The following is a 15,241-nucleotide window of genomic DNA, read 5'->3' on the forward strand; positions in this document are numbered from 1 at the left end:
AGTGGGTGTGCTTTCACTACACTTCTCAGATAAGATTCAGACTGAATGTGTGCAAGTATAATATCAATTTATAAAGTGATATTTATATTACCTAGGTGTTGTTCTTCTAAGAATGAAGACTTTGGATTAGTATCAAATTTGCACATGTGCAGAGATTTTTTGGGGTGGGAATAATGTGGTTCCTAATGATCAGAATTCTCATTCATATCAGTAGTTACTTTGTCAAATGGCTGAAACACAGTTTTATTTGTCAAATACATATGTGGACTCTAAGTACCTCAATTGTGTCTGTGCTATCTCTGAAGCAGTCAACAAATTGCTCTGAAGCTCAGCTGGAGGAGCACTAGTGATTTGCAGATGCCTGTGGTGGCTGACCTGTCTGTGGCATGGTTCTGGAGTGAGCTGGCAGAAGTCTGCTAATGTTCTCTACGTTTGGAGTTGCTATAGTGCCATAGTTTCTTTTATTTTTTTTAGTGTGTAGATTAAGCATCGCCTTCTGTGAGTGTTGAGGGCATTATCTGTGAGCACAAAAGGTGCTGATACACTGGATGCTGAGATACTTGGAAGGCTTATTGTATACCTCCCCTTCAAATTTTTTTTCTCTTTACTTTGCACAGAGTCTCAGTAAAAGCAGAGATTGCTTTTCTTCTTCTCTCCTAGATTATTCTGCATGTAACACTGAACCTAGCTATGTGTGTCGATATCCTGCTACCACAATATTCACCATTTGTTAGATCAATGCTCAGTGATGTTTGCTTTCTAGGCTACTTCTATAACTTGTGAAATAATGTGTATTTCTGCTTTATTAGTAGCAAAGGACAATAACACTCCAAGCACTCTTCCTCTGCCACCTTTCTTTCCTGACTGTCCCAAAAAAGGCTGCAGATTAGTTTCTGGGGAGTTCCTCATGTCAGCACCTTGCAGTGCTCTTGCTGGGCAGTGATCTTGCACTGCTTCTTAGCTCTCAGCACTGAGAGGGCTGTCACTGGAACATCTGAACTTCAGATGCAGAGTATATCACTGTTTAAGCTGGTTTATACCAGGTTTGGCTGAAGTTTTAACAAAGAAGCTTTTATTAAAACCTACTTGGAATAGGAATTTGAAAAAGCAAGGTCTTGTTTTCTCTAATCTGCAGTCCTTCACGATTCTTTAACGATTTTCATAATGCTTCTCTGTATTGCCTTGGCAGTTTGCTACAGTGATTGAATTTTCAAAGTGTCAGAACAATGTCAAGACGATGGGAAGACAGTGTCAAGGCAAATAATATGAGGGTGATGCTTGGAAGGAGGGAAAGTACTGTCAATGCTCCACAGTGAAAATATTTCAGTGATAAAACCATTGTCACCATGAGCAAAAGCAAGTGGAAATATCTAGGTTATTGTGCTATGAATGTGTCTGGTTGATGACTTGCAGATAGACTGAAAAAAAAATCCAAACCAATCTGCAAGGATGTATTTCCTGTCTAATTCTTGTCCTATGTCTTCTAGATTGAATTCTAGTTCATAATACCCTATCAATTCTGATCTAAGCATATGGTGCACTAATATGTAACAAGCACACTTTCTCAGAACTCAGAGGACAGGACTCTTTCAGGTTGAGCTGCTATTCACCTTCAGAGCAGTTTCCAAATGGAGCACTGATCTCGAAGTGAGCCTGTGAATTTGTGGTGTGTGTGTGTGTACTGTGTTTTGTGTCATTTCAGTTCTGAAGGGAAAAAAAAACCAACAAAGCACTTTCAGTGATTTCTCAGTGTCTTTATAAATCCCACTAAGGGTGAGAATGATCGGTGCTTCCTAAATAGCACATTAATATACATGTTATTATCTTATTTCAAGAGAGGAGGTTGAATAGTTAGATTATTTTTTTTACTTGCATTCTGTGAAATAATCAAAAATAGTTACGGAAAAACTTTCTATTTTAATGTCTTGTGTATTGTCTATTTGCTATGTGTAACAGCTTTAAATCTATAAACATCAGCCTTGTGTGACTTTATTGAGATAAACTGTAAATTTTGCCATAGCTGCAGAAACAATTGCAGTGCCCTGAGTAACCTGTTCATACTGCTTTTAGACTAAGTTACATGCTGCTGAAGGTTGACTCTTCCCCCTTGCCCATGCAAGTTTTTTTAACCTGAACTGAGCAACAGCTGGAGAAGAGTTTTTCTTGCCTAAGGTTCAGATGCCTTCTGCTAGTGTTCACACCCCAGCCATCAAGTGCCTCTAGAAACTGCTGCATCTCACCAATCCTCCCAGAGCAAAGACTATAGGATAACATGTTAGTGACTGCAGAGTGTGTTGATTCCTTTGTGGAAGAAGGCTGAGAGTTGACAAATGAAGTGATGCACAAAGGAAGTCCTTCCAGTTAGCAACTGGAATCCTAATCTAGGCTTGACTGTACTTATTGCAAGAATGAATAAATAATCATATAAATAATCATATATATATATATATAAACCTTGCTGTGGATGTCTCAGGCTCCTTACAAATCTGGAAAAGTGTCTCCCTTCCTCTGAATGTATAGGCATATGTGTGTTTAACATGAAGTGAAAAATGTATGGTCTACATTAGTAGAGCATGGAACAGGAATATTGTACTCAGTTCTCCCACTGCAGAAGTGGTATTTGCCTTGCCCTTCTCTAACTCAGCTTTTTCATCCCTAAAATTGAGATACTGCCTGTTTACATGCAGTGGCGGTCACTCTGCTGATACTTTATGAAACACTTAATCCCTCATGAGGAGAAGGCTAAAGGTGCTTTTTTGGGAAAAAATAAAATTCAGCACATTTGCAAGGAGAAGAAAGGAGCTTATTCCTCTGCCTTCACGTGAATGTGTTGGCTGTTGGCATGTTCACAACTTCAGTAACTTGAAAGTCAGTAAAATTCCTTGCGAGAGTGTAAGCTAAAACTCAGTGTACAGCTGCAAGTGCTGGGAGGACAAATGAGTTTTGCAGAGTGAAATGGCAGTCCAACCTTGAACATGAAAGCAAAGCCCTCACTATTACCACAGGAAAGCATTAAGATTCCAAGATTTCACTTGAGAAGCGGAACTAATTAGAGAAGATTAACAGAAATAAGGCATGTAATAGCTGGAATAGGGCATGACTGCAGTATGAAAGGCTGAATCACTGGACCTCTTATCAAGGTTAAGATCTTGGAAGAACACTAGACTTTTTTTGAAGGCAAGTGGAAAGTTTTGTAGATGTTCCTCGAGCAGCTGAACAGTCATTGCTCTGTTCTGTACTTCCCATCTCAACTGTGCCAGTCTTGATGCCAGGATATGTTTCTGACTGTGGGGTTCTTTTTTAGGAGCACATTTGCATTCCTATTACTCTTCAGTGGATCTGAAGTGATATTGTCACCAAGTCTGTACTAGATCAGTAACACAGTGGAGATCTGGGATTTCTATATGAAGGTAGTAACTGTTTTTTCTTGCACAACTTTTTTTTCATTTGGGATCTGAAATATAGTTTCCAGTCTTCTTTTCCCATCTTACTTTCCATCTCCCAATCTTAATGTCAGCAACTGGCTCCCTACAAGCTCCAGTAATCTCTTAATTACTGAATGGTAATTGTCATTCCGGAATTGGTTGGACTCATTTTCTGGTGTAGTCCTGTAAATGACTGCTACACTAGCACTGTAGTAACAGGCTCAGATAGACAGAGAATGTTTAACAGAATAGAATCGTGAACAGATGAGACTGGGGGGCAGGGGTACTTCTGGAGGTCATCAGGTTCAACCCACTTGCTCAAAGAAGTATCAACTAAAGCAGAAAGCTCAGCACGGAGTCTCCATAACAATTTATTTTAAAATCCCTTATTTTCTGGAAGTTAGATTTACTGTAAGCATGTGTAACCTCATGCCTGTGGTTAATGGAAGTGCTGGTGCTCATGAGTGATTGCACAAAAGATGCAGTCATCCATGAGGAGCTGGCATTCCTTGGCCTGATTCAGAGACACAGTATAAAAGATGTGCAGGGCTAAAAGAAGACAGGAGAATCTGTCATTCAGTTGTCTAGGTGTTTACAGTTAATAAAAGTAAAAAAAAGAGTTCTGCCTGTAGTAAAGATGACACCACAAGTCTCACTGAGGCATAATTAAATAGCATTAGCAAGTTGTCCTGTGGGTTTCTGCTAGAACAGCATATTTCTATGCAAACCCAATGATAAAATGATGCAACTCAGGATGCAAACATGTTTCCAACTGTTTGCTACGTATGTTACAGAAATCCCTATGAAGTGCAATAACAGTATCCTTTTGATTTTGGTAGTAGTGAAGACTTCGAAGGAGAAGTTAAATCTAAGAGCTGAGATAAAATGCACAAAGCTCATTGTCACAAGCCAGTTGAGCCTAAGTGAAGATTAAAGACTGTAGTCCTATTTATGATCTCAGGTATCTCGAAGAACATCATTCTCAGTCAACTTGAAATGAAAGCACTCTTGACAGCAACCACAAATTCCTTGGTGCAGTAAAGCAGAGCTATACTGACCCTACTGGACAGCACAACAGTATCTATGCTAAAGCCAGCAGGCTTTAATGTTAATCCAGAATAATTAAAACTGAAATCAGCTCTGTTGCATGCTGTATGTGGAATATCAGAAGTACTGAAAACATATGCACATCTTCTGGAGCAATGGTGAGGTGGGGATGAAGGCTGGGTATGTAGCAGGTCCACTGTCAGCCATTTGCGTGGGTCACTGAGCAGCAAGAATGTTTGCAGAGGTCTTCAAGAACAGAAAGTACCTGTGGGAGTGTCATCAGGCACTTCCCCAAACAAAGTGCAGTATCTGAAGGATCTCACGTGGATGGCAGACTACAGTGATGCATTTGGTCTTATTCTGATACATGTGTAGAATTACAACCTCTTCCTTCTTTTCATTGCTTGTTGGATCACTAGATTAGTCTGCTGGAAAGACTTTTATCCAAATTCCTCAACGATGTTTAGTGACAATCCTTTCTTCTGTTGAACCTTATTAAAGAATTCCCCCTAAACACCTCTTTTTCTTTGCTAGCATGGACAAAGGCAGAAGGTCTGGAATATCTACTTTTTCTTTGGGGAATTCAGTGTTCTTTGGAAACAGCCATTTGAATGCAGAAATAGCAATTGATTTTAGTCATCTTATTCATCTTGCACTTGTCCATGCACTCCAGAATGAGTAGATGTTAGATGAAATTGAATCAGACATTTAAGACATTCTCAAGAGAGAACTATACAGATAGTTCTTGTTACATTAAGCAGAGGGCATTTTTACACAGACTGAGGCCTGCAAAATGTTCAATACCATTAGTAGTGAATAAAGAAATACAAATGTCAGGAGTGTTTAATGTGAGGAAGAGATGTGTTCTGAAATGGTGCCTCTTGCAAAATGTGGGCCAGATACTTTCTTTTTGCAGTTGCATTGTAGAGGACCTATTTTCTTTCTGCTCTTGTGAGATGTGCTGTTCCAAATAACTACACAGGTAGTGAGCAAAATTTTTTTTGGATTGTTGTTCCCACCAACACATTTCTCACATTTTCCAATATTATAGGATAAGAATAAAGTGGAGCTTTATTTTCAACTTTAACTACTCTTTTGTAGGCTGAACAGGGACAGAGCCTACAGGAGTCAAGCACATCTTCCTGCTCAATATGTCTGATATAATCTCATATATATTGATGTCATTCTCTGGCTTGGTGCATCCTTTCTCTGCATCACAGCTCTCCAAGGAAGGCAGAGGGCTGCTGGAGAAGAGCAGCTACAGTTTGCACTGCTGTACATTATATCAGACATCTCCACTGTTTTTGCCCTTCTCATGTGGCGCATAGTCAACATTACCAGAACTATGCATGTGATCCTCAGCTCGGCTAGACTCCTTTATGCCATCAAGAGGGTTACATGCATAGTTCTGCTCACTTGTTGCTGATAACAGACCCTGCTCTTTTCTTTCTCTGATTATGTTCAGTTCAGGTTCATGGATGGCCAGCCATGACAAGGGCACTGCTACAGTTGTGCCTACATACTTTAACAACACTTAGCAAAATATATTTCAACGTACTACTGCATACAGATGTCTTCTCAAGGGCAGACTATTATAATGGGGCTTTTGGATTCCCTGATGTGATTAGTCCATCCATGGAGGTTACTTAACCTGCAGTTACTAGATCCTTACAGGCTGATGGTTGTCTAGCTGTCTCCATCCTTGCTTTGACTCTGTCAGACTGTTGTTTTCAGAGTTTTCATGTCATAGCCAAATTTGGGGCTTCCTTGTGGAAGGAAGATCTAATGAAGTACTCTGTACTATCCCTGCTAGGAATCCCAACAAGGGAGAATGGGAGCTGTCAAGAGCAATGTGTACTGCCTTTCATATATTCCTATAGCTCCCTGGGCAGCCTGGATGTGAATCAGAGCAGCTCTGAGCTTAACTACTTTGGAGAGCAGTCAGCTTTGGCATTCTTTCAACAGAGAAAACACAACAGTACCTCTGAGAAATGAGGTAAGGGGAATTTTAAACAATCCTGTCTGTAGCTGAGACCTTAGGCTGGGCTGTGCCAGTTAGTGTGCTTCTAGAGTCCTTCTCTCAATTGCTGTGATTGAAAGTACTTTAAAGTAATGCATCCTGTTTTCAGACTCCCTGACTAATGCATTTGAAGATGCTTCATCTGTCTCTATTACTCTAGGAAAGGTTAAGGGAATAGGATCCCAGTATTCTGAGCCTTGGGCAGCCAAGCAAGGGCAGTGAAAAGAAGCAAGGACTTCTCCCCCAAGCATCCATCCAGGCCACAATTATTCCAGCACAGCATTTCCCAGCAAAGGCTGTACCAGGCAAGTGCCCTGCCGAGGCACTGCCTCTGAGCCTTGTCTGCTGGAGCAGGGACGTCACACACAGCGGGTTAGCAGCCCATGCCCCTTTTCTACCCACAGAAATATTTAGCCCTAGAAATATTTTGCTTTCTGTCCCCGCTGATGAGATTTCAGGCAGGCAAAGGCTGCCCTAACCCTGAAGTTGCAGCAGCCACCGCCACAGACTTGCTTTGTTGATGCCTGGAGAGCACCGTGTTCTGCCTCGGCCCCAGGAGCCCCATGGAGCTGCAGTGGCAGCTGCGTGGTGCATCAGTGCCTGCCAGGCTGCCCGCGGAGAGCCTTGTCACTTGGCGTCTTTGTCAAAGGGCAGGAGTGGTTTCTGCTGACCCATTTTGTGGGTGAACAAAATATAATCAATATGAAGTAAACAGAAGAGTCTTGTTGTGAAAAGGCTTATCTGAGTGTTTTTCGGTTTGCTGGTCTGTCAAGTTTCAAGTATTATCAAACTGTGAATGGCTGAAAAAAAGCAACAGAACAGTACAGTGGGAACTGATTGGTGAAACTTGTTGGTCTTTAAAACCAACAAATTAATCTGTAATATCGATTTAGAAAATAATATCCATAACCTTGTCTGCTTGCTGCCTACTCTCTGTGACTCCAGATGAGTCAATTAGGCTTACAGGCTTCCTGTAGAAAGTAATGTTAATATCAGAGCCTTTCTTCCTCTTCTGAGCCACCACAAAGAGTAAAAGGAATAATTAGTGTTGCTTGGAGATTGAGGCAATCTAAATGATTTTCTTTTTTTTTAATACGGGGATGTGAATTATAAAGAAAACAAAAATAAATATTCTTGAGAGATCCCTGGCCACAAACCCTAGTAGTAGGATCAAAGGCACTTAGACTGCTGTTTCTCAAACGTATATTGGATGGAATATGCTTCATTTCAGGGATCGAGGGGAATAGATTAACATGCTCTGCTTGGTAGTTGATGCAATAGACTTATTTGTTTGTGGGTTTTATTTTCTAACTTCATTTTTTTAAAATATGAGTTGATTGTCTTGAACCATGTATTTGTAAGGAATGAGGAGCTGGCTGCAAAATTAAGGTTCAGAGGGCAGTCGGTTTTCTATCCCTCTTTAGGCTTTTTGCAGCAAAAATTAAGCTATTGGTAATCCATTTATTAATCTTTCCTTGCATTCTGCTGTGAATTTATTTAGTGTACTTAAATTGCAAGTAAAAGGATAAGTAATCTGACTCAAAATTCTGGAAGTCACACTGTATGGTTTCCAGAACCGAGGCTGTCTATGCCCATAGAAATGAGTGCCTTTGATACCTGAACTGCCTGTTTAAATACCAGAAAATTAAAGGTGGATACTTGCTGTCTCACAGACCGGGAGTGAACCATTTCCTCGCAGAAATTTCAGCAATGCTGTTGTGAATCATGCACTGAGCAAGGCTGGCACAGAGCTGCCCTGCTTGGAGCAGCACTAATCCTCAGTGTGGTGCCATCTGCTCACACTGCCCAGGAGCAGTGCCCAGCTGGGCCCGGCCCTGGCATGGCCTGCCTATCTCAGGGCTGCGGCACATTGGAGCCCTATAGACACCTGAGTTGCTTGCCTGATCTGTGTCACACCAACTGTAATCAGCAGTCTGGACACTCTCTGGCAGATATTTATCTAATCTGTTCATCAAAAAGCTCTGAAATAAAGGATTTGATTATCCTGCAATTGGAAAAGTTCACTTCAATCTTGCCGCTGCTTGTGGAATCTACATCTGCAGAGTGCCTGCCCTTCGGGAGGTCATGGCAGCAGCCGATGGATGTTGATTGCTATTCTCTTTGGCATAAAAACACTGTAATCACACCCTCCCCCAGGCTTCTCTTCCTATGACCCCTTCTTATAGGTCACATCTTTCTAAATATCTCCCTACTTCTGCTGACCCTCTTTAGCATTTCCCTGATTGCCTTTCTTTCTGACAAAGCTGGATGTAGTCAGTACTGAAGGGTGCAGTGATTGCTTAGCTCTGTCTTGCATGTCATTTTCCTTTTACCACATAGCAAGCAGCAATATATTTGCCTTTTTTCATTCTGATTTTCAATAGGAAAGCATTTGATTTGGCCAAACAGACTGTTCAAAGAATTCAGTTTTGCAGTACTTTAAAGAAATACTCTCACTACAGGTATAGGAAAGTTCCAAAGTCTAACAGAAGTTAATGACTGCGGATTCCTGTCTCTTAGTTCTGTAACTGAGACAAGGTAGTAGGCAGGAAAGAAGCAATCCAACTATACCAGAAACATGCATGTTAATCCCAAAATTAACCAATAAAACTAATAAATTTTAGGAAATTGAGTGCCTTGACACTGATGTTGGCTCACATTCACTCCCAATGAGATAAGAGATGCCAGCAGAGCCATCCTATTTAAGGTCACCAGTGGCAGCTGTGCTCTGGCCATGGCTAAAACCTGCCCCACCACGGAACTGGAAGAGTCTGTTATTGAAATGGTAGATGTAGCCTTAAAGGATGCTTGTAAGAACTGGAATTAAAGAGGGTGTTTTTAATACCACTTTGATGCAAGTGGAACAAGGTCAAAGAAGTCATCTCCTTGTTTAAGAATGATAGGGCTTTCATCTCACTTAGGATGCTGGCAGGCTTCTAAATATTTCTTTTTTGATGCAATGCAGGAGCAATGTACGATGGCTGGGACAGAGGGAAAGCTGCAAGGCTCCTGCTGCTCAGTCACTGGTGGCTGCAGCCCTGGTGCAACACTCCTCGGTGTACTAATGAGGATTTGCAAACTTACAGTGTCTGCTATGAATGCATCAAATGCATCTTAACAATACTCCATTGGAAAGTTACTTGCATCACTATCGTGCAGGAGAAACCTGTGGTATGAGCAAAACCACAAATGTCTTTATATGAAGAGCTTTATTCCTAACACAGTAATGAAGCATTAATTGGAAGTTTAGTGAGTAATGGGAATAGTTGCAGGAAACTAAAAGAGTTTGTCCACAGGGAAAAATTGCATAGTGCCAGCATCTCAGAGGAGCAGAAAAGGAGTGCAGAGAAAGCTTGGATGTTTTGTTCACGTTAGCAGCAATTCCAGATGAAATTACATTCCTAATTTATGAACATTTTGGGGAAAAATTATGAACGTATATTAAGGCTTACATTCAGAATGATAGTACTCAACCACGGGCACAAGACACAAATGAATTTACAGGGCTGTAGCACTATTCTTGCACTAAGAGAATGGGAAGGACTACTTCCCAGTTTTACAAGGGCCATTTTAGACATCACCTCAAAATTAAGTCTTTTTAGGTACTGCAAACTTGGTAAAAACTGAGTTGGTACACTAATCAGTGTACCAACAAAAGATGCTTGAGAACCTTAACTTCCAGGTAGATGGGTTCTCCTCTATAAGATACTTTAACCAACTTTATTAGAGGAAAGTCAAGATTGTGCTGTTCTCTAGGAGTTGACCACTACTTCCTTCTTTAAATCCAGAAGTCAACAATTACTTCCTTCTTTCATAAATCTGATTTATTGATTGTCAGATGTGGATACAAATAGCTGAAAAAAAGGGAAAAATTGAATCAATTCTCTGGTGCATCAGGCAGCAGGAATTGTATCTGGTGTAAATTCACTTCCAGGACATTAATGAGATAAAATTTAAGATGGCAAGAACCTATACTCTTTAACACCCCGGAAGATGGAAATCTTACAATGATATGTAAGAAAGTGGGCTGAGATTTCAGGAGGTAATTCTGCCTCACAGTTTAATGTCAAATGTTTTAATACATGTTTAATTTAAACAGGAGGAGGAATTACTGCTTTCAGACACCATTGGGATTATCTTAAGTCCAACATTTCATTTGGAACACTAGTGCAGTTACGATTGTACACTGTCCATAAGAGACAAGAAAAACAGTGTCTCTCTCTAATAAAAGTGTTGCAACCTGACAGTTTACTGCTCACATCTATTCATCAGTTGTATTCAGGGTACTTGGGACAAGTCACAGAAAAACCTACAGATGTGAATTCAGTCTTGGATATGTGCGTACTTCAGAGCTCTTCTCTAATAAAACAAGAAGTAACACCTGAAACTTTCTTCTTAATGTATTTCTTAGGACATAGTGCTTTCCATTTCTGGTAATGTCACTTGGGGGAATGAGTTTGGAAACAGATGGCTTTAGTTCCATCCCTGCAAAATTCTTTTTTGTCAAGAACAAGTATTTCTGAGCACTCATGTTTGTGCAGGTGTTGCACCTGACAGCATCATGCTGGGGCTCTGGTAAACTAAATTAAATGAGTGGTCTTTATAAAAGTACTTTAGATCATTAGAATTAAAGAAAAAAACTATATTGTTTGCTGGTAGACTGATATAAAGGTTGAAATTCTGTCACTGTATAGTTTGATGTTGTGTCACTATGAGCAATAATGTAAACTATGTTTACACAACCTGTGGTTTCAAAAGGAACCGTGTGTGACAGGGCTGTTATATAATACCTTCTGCTTTTTAGAAACATTATTTGCAACCAGAAGACTCTAATACAGACTTACACCTATTTAGTGGTTAGCATTGTACAGAAATTAAATAATATTTTCTCATAAAATACACCCAAGTACACAGTATTTGTAGAATAGTATTTGTACTATTCTACAAATAGGAGAGAAAACATTTTGATAAGATTGATCAATTTGTTTGAATTTTTTTAGTTCAAACTATTTATTTCTTGCTGGATTACTTAGATATTTTTGTTTCATGTGAGAACTTTCCTGCAAAATGCTTTAATTCCATTGCAACTATTATGGAAAGACCTAGTACCCTGTAGTGCACCTATTTGTATGGGACACTTTTCAGTTTCACATATAATTCTTCATCTCAGGAGTGTAGATAAGCAGGAAGAAATGTTATAAATCAATATGTTTTAGATAGTCTTGCCTTCTAAATACTACTTATTTCCTGATTAATTTGAAAAAGATTATTATGAGAGACTTTAAGCAGTACCTGTGATTGGAATACTTTGGGGAAAAACTAGTCCAGTCAACTGACTTGGAAAAAAAATCTAAAAAAATAACAGTTGATATGATGTTTATACACTCCAAAAACCATCTCTGTTCTGCTTCACATCCTTCCATCTTAGTCTCTTAGCTTTTCAAATATTATCTTTTCAAATAAGTAAGTAATTACAATCAGTTCTTCTGCATAGACCTGCTTTGCCAGTTCCCAATTAATTTTATTAACAGAAACTCTCAGCGGTTTCAAATGACATGCAGATTCTTGACAGAGAATACCCATCAAGGTTGTTACATGCACTGCACAGATACAGATGCTCCTGAGCTTGATTCTGGCTGCTCTGTGCTGGTATATCAAGTTGTATTACATCAGCTGGTAACAGCCATGAATCTACCTAGGGAAAAGTGAGTCCTCAAGTGTGAAAAGCCTGTAGCTGGAGTCTGGCCGTATGGCCATATCCCAGAGTGAAAACTCATGCCATCTCTGAAATGTCACCCAGTCAGCTTCTGTGTGAAGGAAAAGGCATAAGACAACATATCATTACTTTCTCTCCTTTGACATCCTATGTTAAAGAAAGCTCAACCAAAGCCAAGATCTGTAGTTATTATTTTTTGTTTACTGGTTCCTGGGGGGCTTTTCTCATGCTTACGCCTTAGCAATGTTTTCTTTGTGTGTGATGTTTTCAGTGTGACCTTTTCAATTTTATAAGCATCTAATTTGTTACCTCCCTTCTCATGGCATTTATTTTGTTCAAAATTCCATGCCTTGTGTATAAACGAAATTTAATTATCACTATTCCTGCTACTTCCTTGTAATTAGGCAGCAGAAACTTTCAGACTTTCCAGTTGTTCATCTTATTTTTTAAATTGCTGTTTATAAGTGGAAGATCTATTCTCTCTTCTCCAGAAAGTATCCTCTTGTTAGATAACTCAGAACATTTTGGCTTAGCAGATTTTCATCAGAATATCCTTAAAGAAAAGTACAAGAATAAAATCATTCTTTCTGTGACATCCTATATGTTATTTTTACTACATTTTAAAGTAGGTATTTTTTTAAAGCCTGTTGATCTAACTGCATCTGTTTGCTTTTCAGCCTCTAATTTAGCTCAGGCTGTAAACTGTCCAAGTAACAATTTGAGTGATGCAGCAACAGAAGGTGACCCAGATTACACAGCACTGTACGCTAATGCCAAGTCTTCTTGTTTAATGGCAGCTGCTCAAAGCTTTGTCTTACTGCAATTCACATTCAGCGTACACAAATCAAACAGCCTCCTCAGACAGACACGCATCCTGCCTGTCTTCATTTTAAGAGTGTTTAAGAGCTACTGCTTTACATAAACATGCACCAGCTGAGGCCACTTAGCCTTCTTGGCTTGAATTTAGCCAAGATCTCTCAGCCCTCTGAGAAAATAGCCAAGGAAACCCAGTGTCATTTCCAGCGCTTTGCATACTTCTCTTTTTGTGGATGTTTGCTGTAAATATATTCTTTATTAAAAGTAGTTGAGTTTCTATACACTCTCAAATACATCAGCTGTTTAACAACTGATTCCTTTGGAGTTTTAATCAAAAAACAATGTTTATATCATAAAGCAGTGTGTACTGCTAAAATGCATAATTGTACAGATATAGTAAAATACTATATATTTAAATTGAAATACTATATATTTAAATAAGCAAAGTTTTAAGTTTATGGGATGAATGGTATCAAAATGCAGACTTCACAGCTAGAATTTTATCAGAACATTTTACTGCTTACTTTTTACTGTGAAGCAAAATAATAAAAATGCCTTCATACTTCCTTTAAGACAAAATGTAGTATGCAGATCAGGAAAGCTATCGCACAGTGAATTTATGCAACTTAGCTTCCTAGAACCAAATCTTTCTGGCATCTCCATCAAATGTTTAAAGCCTTCTGACAATACAAGCTTCCTGCTGGAAGCGCACATCTTCCAGACTACCCAGGGGACATGTCAGAACAATAAGAAAAAGAACCAATCTTACTTTTTAAATGGAGAAGCAGCAAAAAACTGAGGTAGAAGACGAATAGAGAGTTAATTCTTGAATGAGCCATATTCATCCTGATAGGACATCCTCCGACAAGTTGTCTCTTCTCCAAAGGGCTGGTGCTGATCCTCACGGCTTTCTCCTGATCTCCGGCACTAAGGTGCTACCAGCGGCACCGAGCCCACCACAGCCCATCGTTGCCTGTGGCCCTCACCAGCCTGCTCCCTGCAGACTTTGATTCAGAAGGCAGTTGTTCTTGTTAAGGTTTTACTTCAGCAGGTCCGTGTGATTTTTCAAACCTGGTGCAGATTTGTGTGCGAGCTGGACTGGAGTCTGCCCCGGCTGTTGGCAGTGGGAGTGTCACAAACTGTGCGGTGTGTGGCTGGCGGCAGGGCAGGCAGCGCGCTGTGCTTTGGAAGATAGAGCCTCGTGTATCATCTTCTATTAAAGCTGCATTACATCACGTTTCTTCTGATTCGGAGCATAAACCCTTTGCTCCTTTTAGCACAAAGTCTGCTAACAAACGCTTCGTGCTTTCTGCATTTCTTCTGTATCATAAGTTCATTAGCAGATGAAGTGAAAAGATGAAACATTCCCATTTCAACCTTTTTTCCAGTCATATATTAGTTGATTCTCTTCCATAATCTTTGTTTGATTGCTTGCTTGGGGATTTTGTTGTGATTTTCTTGTTTATTTTACCTTTTAAACTAGTTTTAGTTTGTTTGGGGCTTCTGTTGATTTTTTCTTGTTTTCTTTGTCTTTTCTACTGGTTTTAGTTACTTTTTTCATCTTTTTTTTTTTTTTAATGAAAAAGAGTAAAAACTGGGAGCTGCTATCAGGATCTGCTCTCCCATTGTAATTTTGAAGTAGGGAGGTCTTTCATTTGCAAAGTCAGGAAAAGACAGAGTTACATGGAGGAGAGAAGGGGATGTGCCAGGGGCCAGACCACTTCTTTCTGGCCACAGCTGCCTTTAGTCCAGTGATGCACCCACTGCCTGTGCGGGAAGGAGCCTGCCCAGCTGACTGCACTTTTGTTCATGGAATGAAACTATGTTGTGTAAATGTGTGCACTGATGTTTAAATTAAATAAATTTAATATTCTAATTTAAATCTAATTTTATTAAGCCAAAAGGGGATGCCAAAAGCGCTGCTTTTTCATCCTGTTTGAAACTTCATTCTGCCTTTCACAATGCCTATTTCAATTTTTTCTTCTTCCTCATGATATCCCAGCATTTAATGACAAGCAAACTAAATTAACCTAGCACTGTTCCAGTTATTAGAAGTTGCCAACAGATGAGAGTTTGAATTTCTGCGCTGTTGGTATTCTGTGAGCATCATTTGTATGTAGTGAGATGTAACATCTGAATGTATTTTTAATACTTTCTCAATATATCTTTGTTTTGATGAGATTCTGCGGTTAAATAAGTTGTAGGCTGTACCATTTC

The 15,241-nt window shown here is 39.6% G+C and overlaps 1 protein-coding gene across 1 annotated transcript in view; it reads right to left on the reverse strand.

Annotated features, from left to right (window-relative positions):
• Nucleotides 1-13,869, reverse strand: part of CRB1 (crumbs cell polarity complex component 1) — an 81,479-nt gene extending 67,610 nt beyond the window's left edge. Inside the window, exon 1 of the mRNA XM_065743068.1 lies at nucleotides 13,794-13,869. Within this exon, the coding sequence (XP_065599140.1) occupies nucleotides 13,794-13,869 (76 nt within the window). The remainder of the gene's footprint in view (nucleotides 1-13,793) is intronic.
• Nucleotides 13,870-15,241: the final 1,372 nt, after the last annotated feature.

The sequence above is a fragment of the Cyrtonyx montezumae genome, unplaced genomic scaffold (assembly GCF_038088225.1).
Source record: "Cyrtonyx montezumae isolate F1298 unplaced genomic scaffold, pur_monq_1.0 scaffold_1, whole genome shotgun sequence".
Classification (NCBI taxonomy): domain Eukaryota; kingdom Metazoa; phylum Chordata; class Aves; order Galliformes; family Odontophoridae; genus Cyrtonyx; species Cyrtonyx montezumae.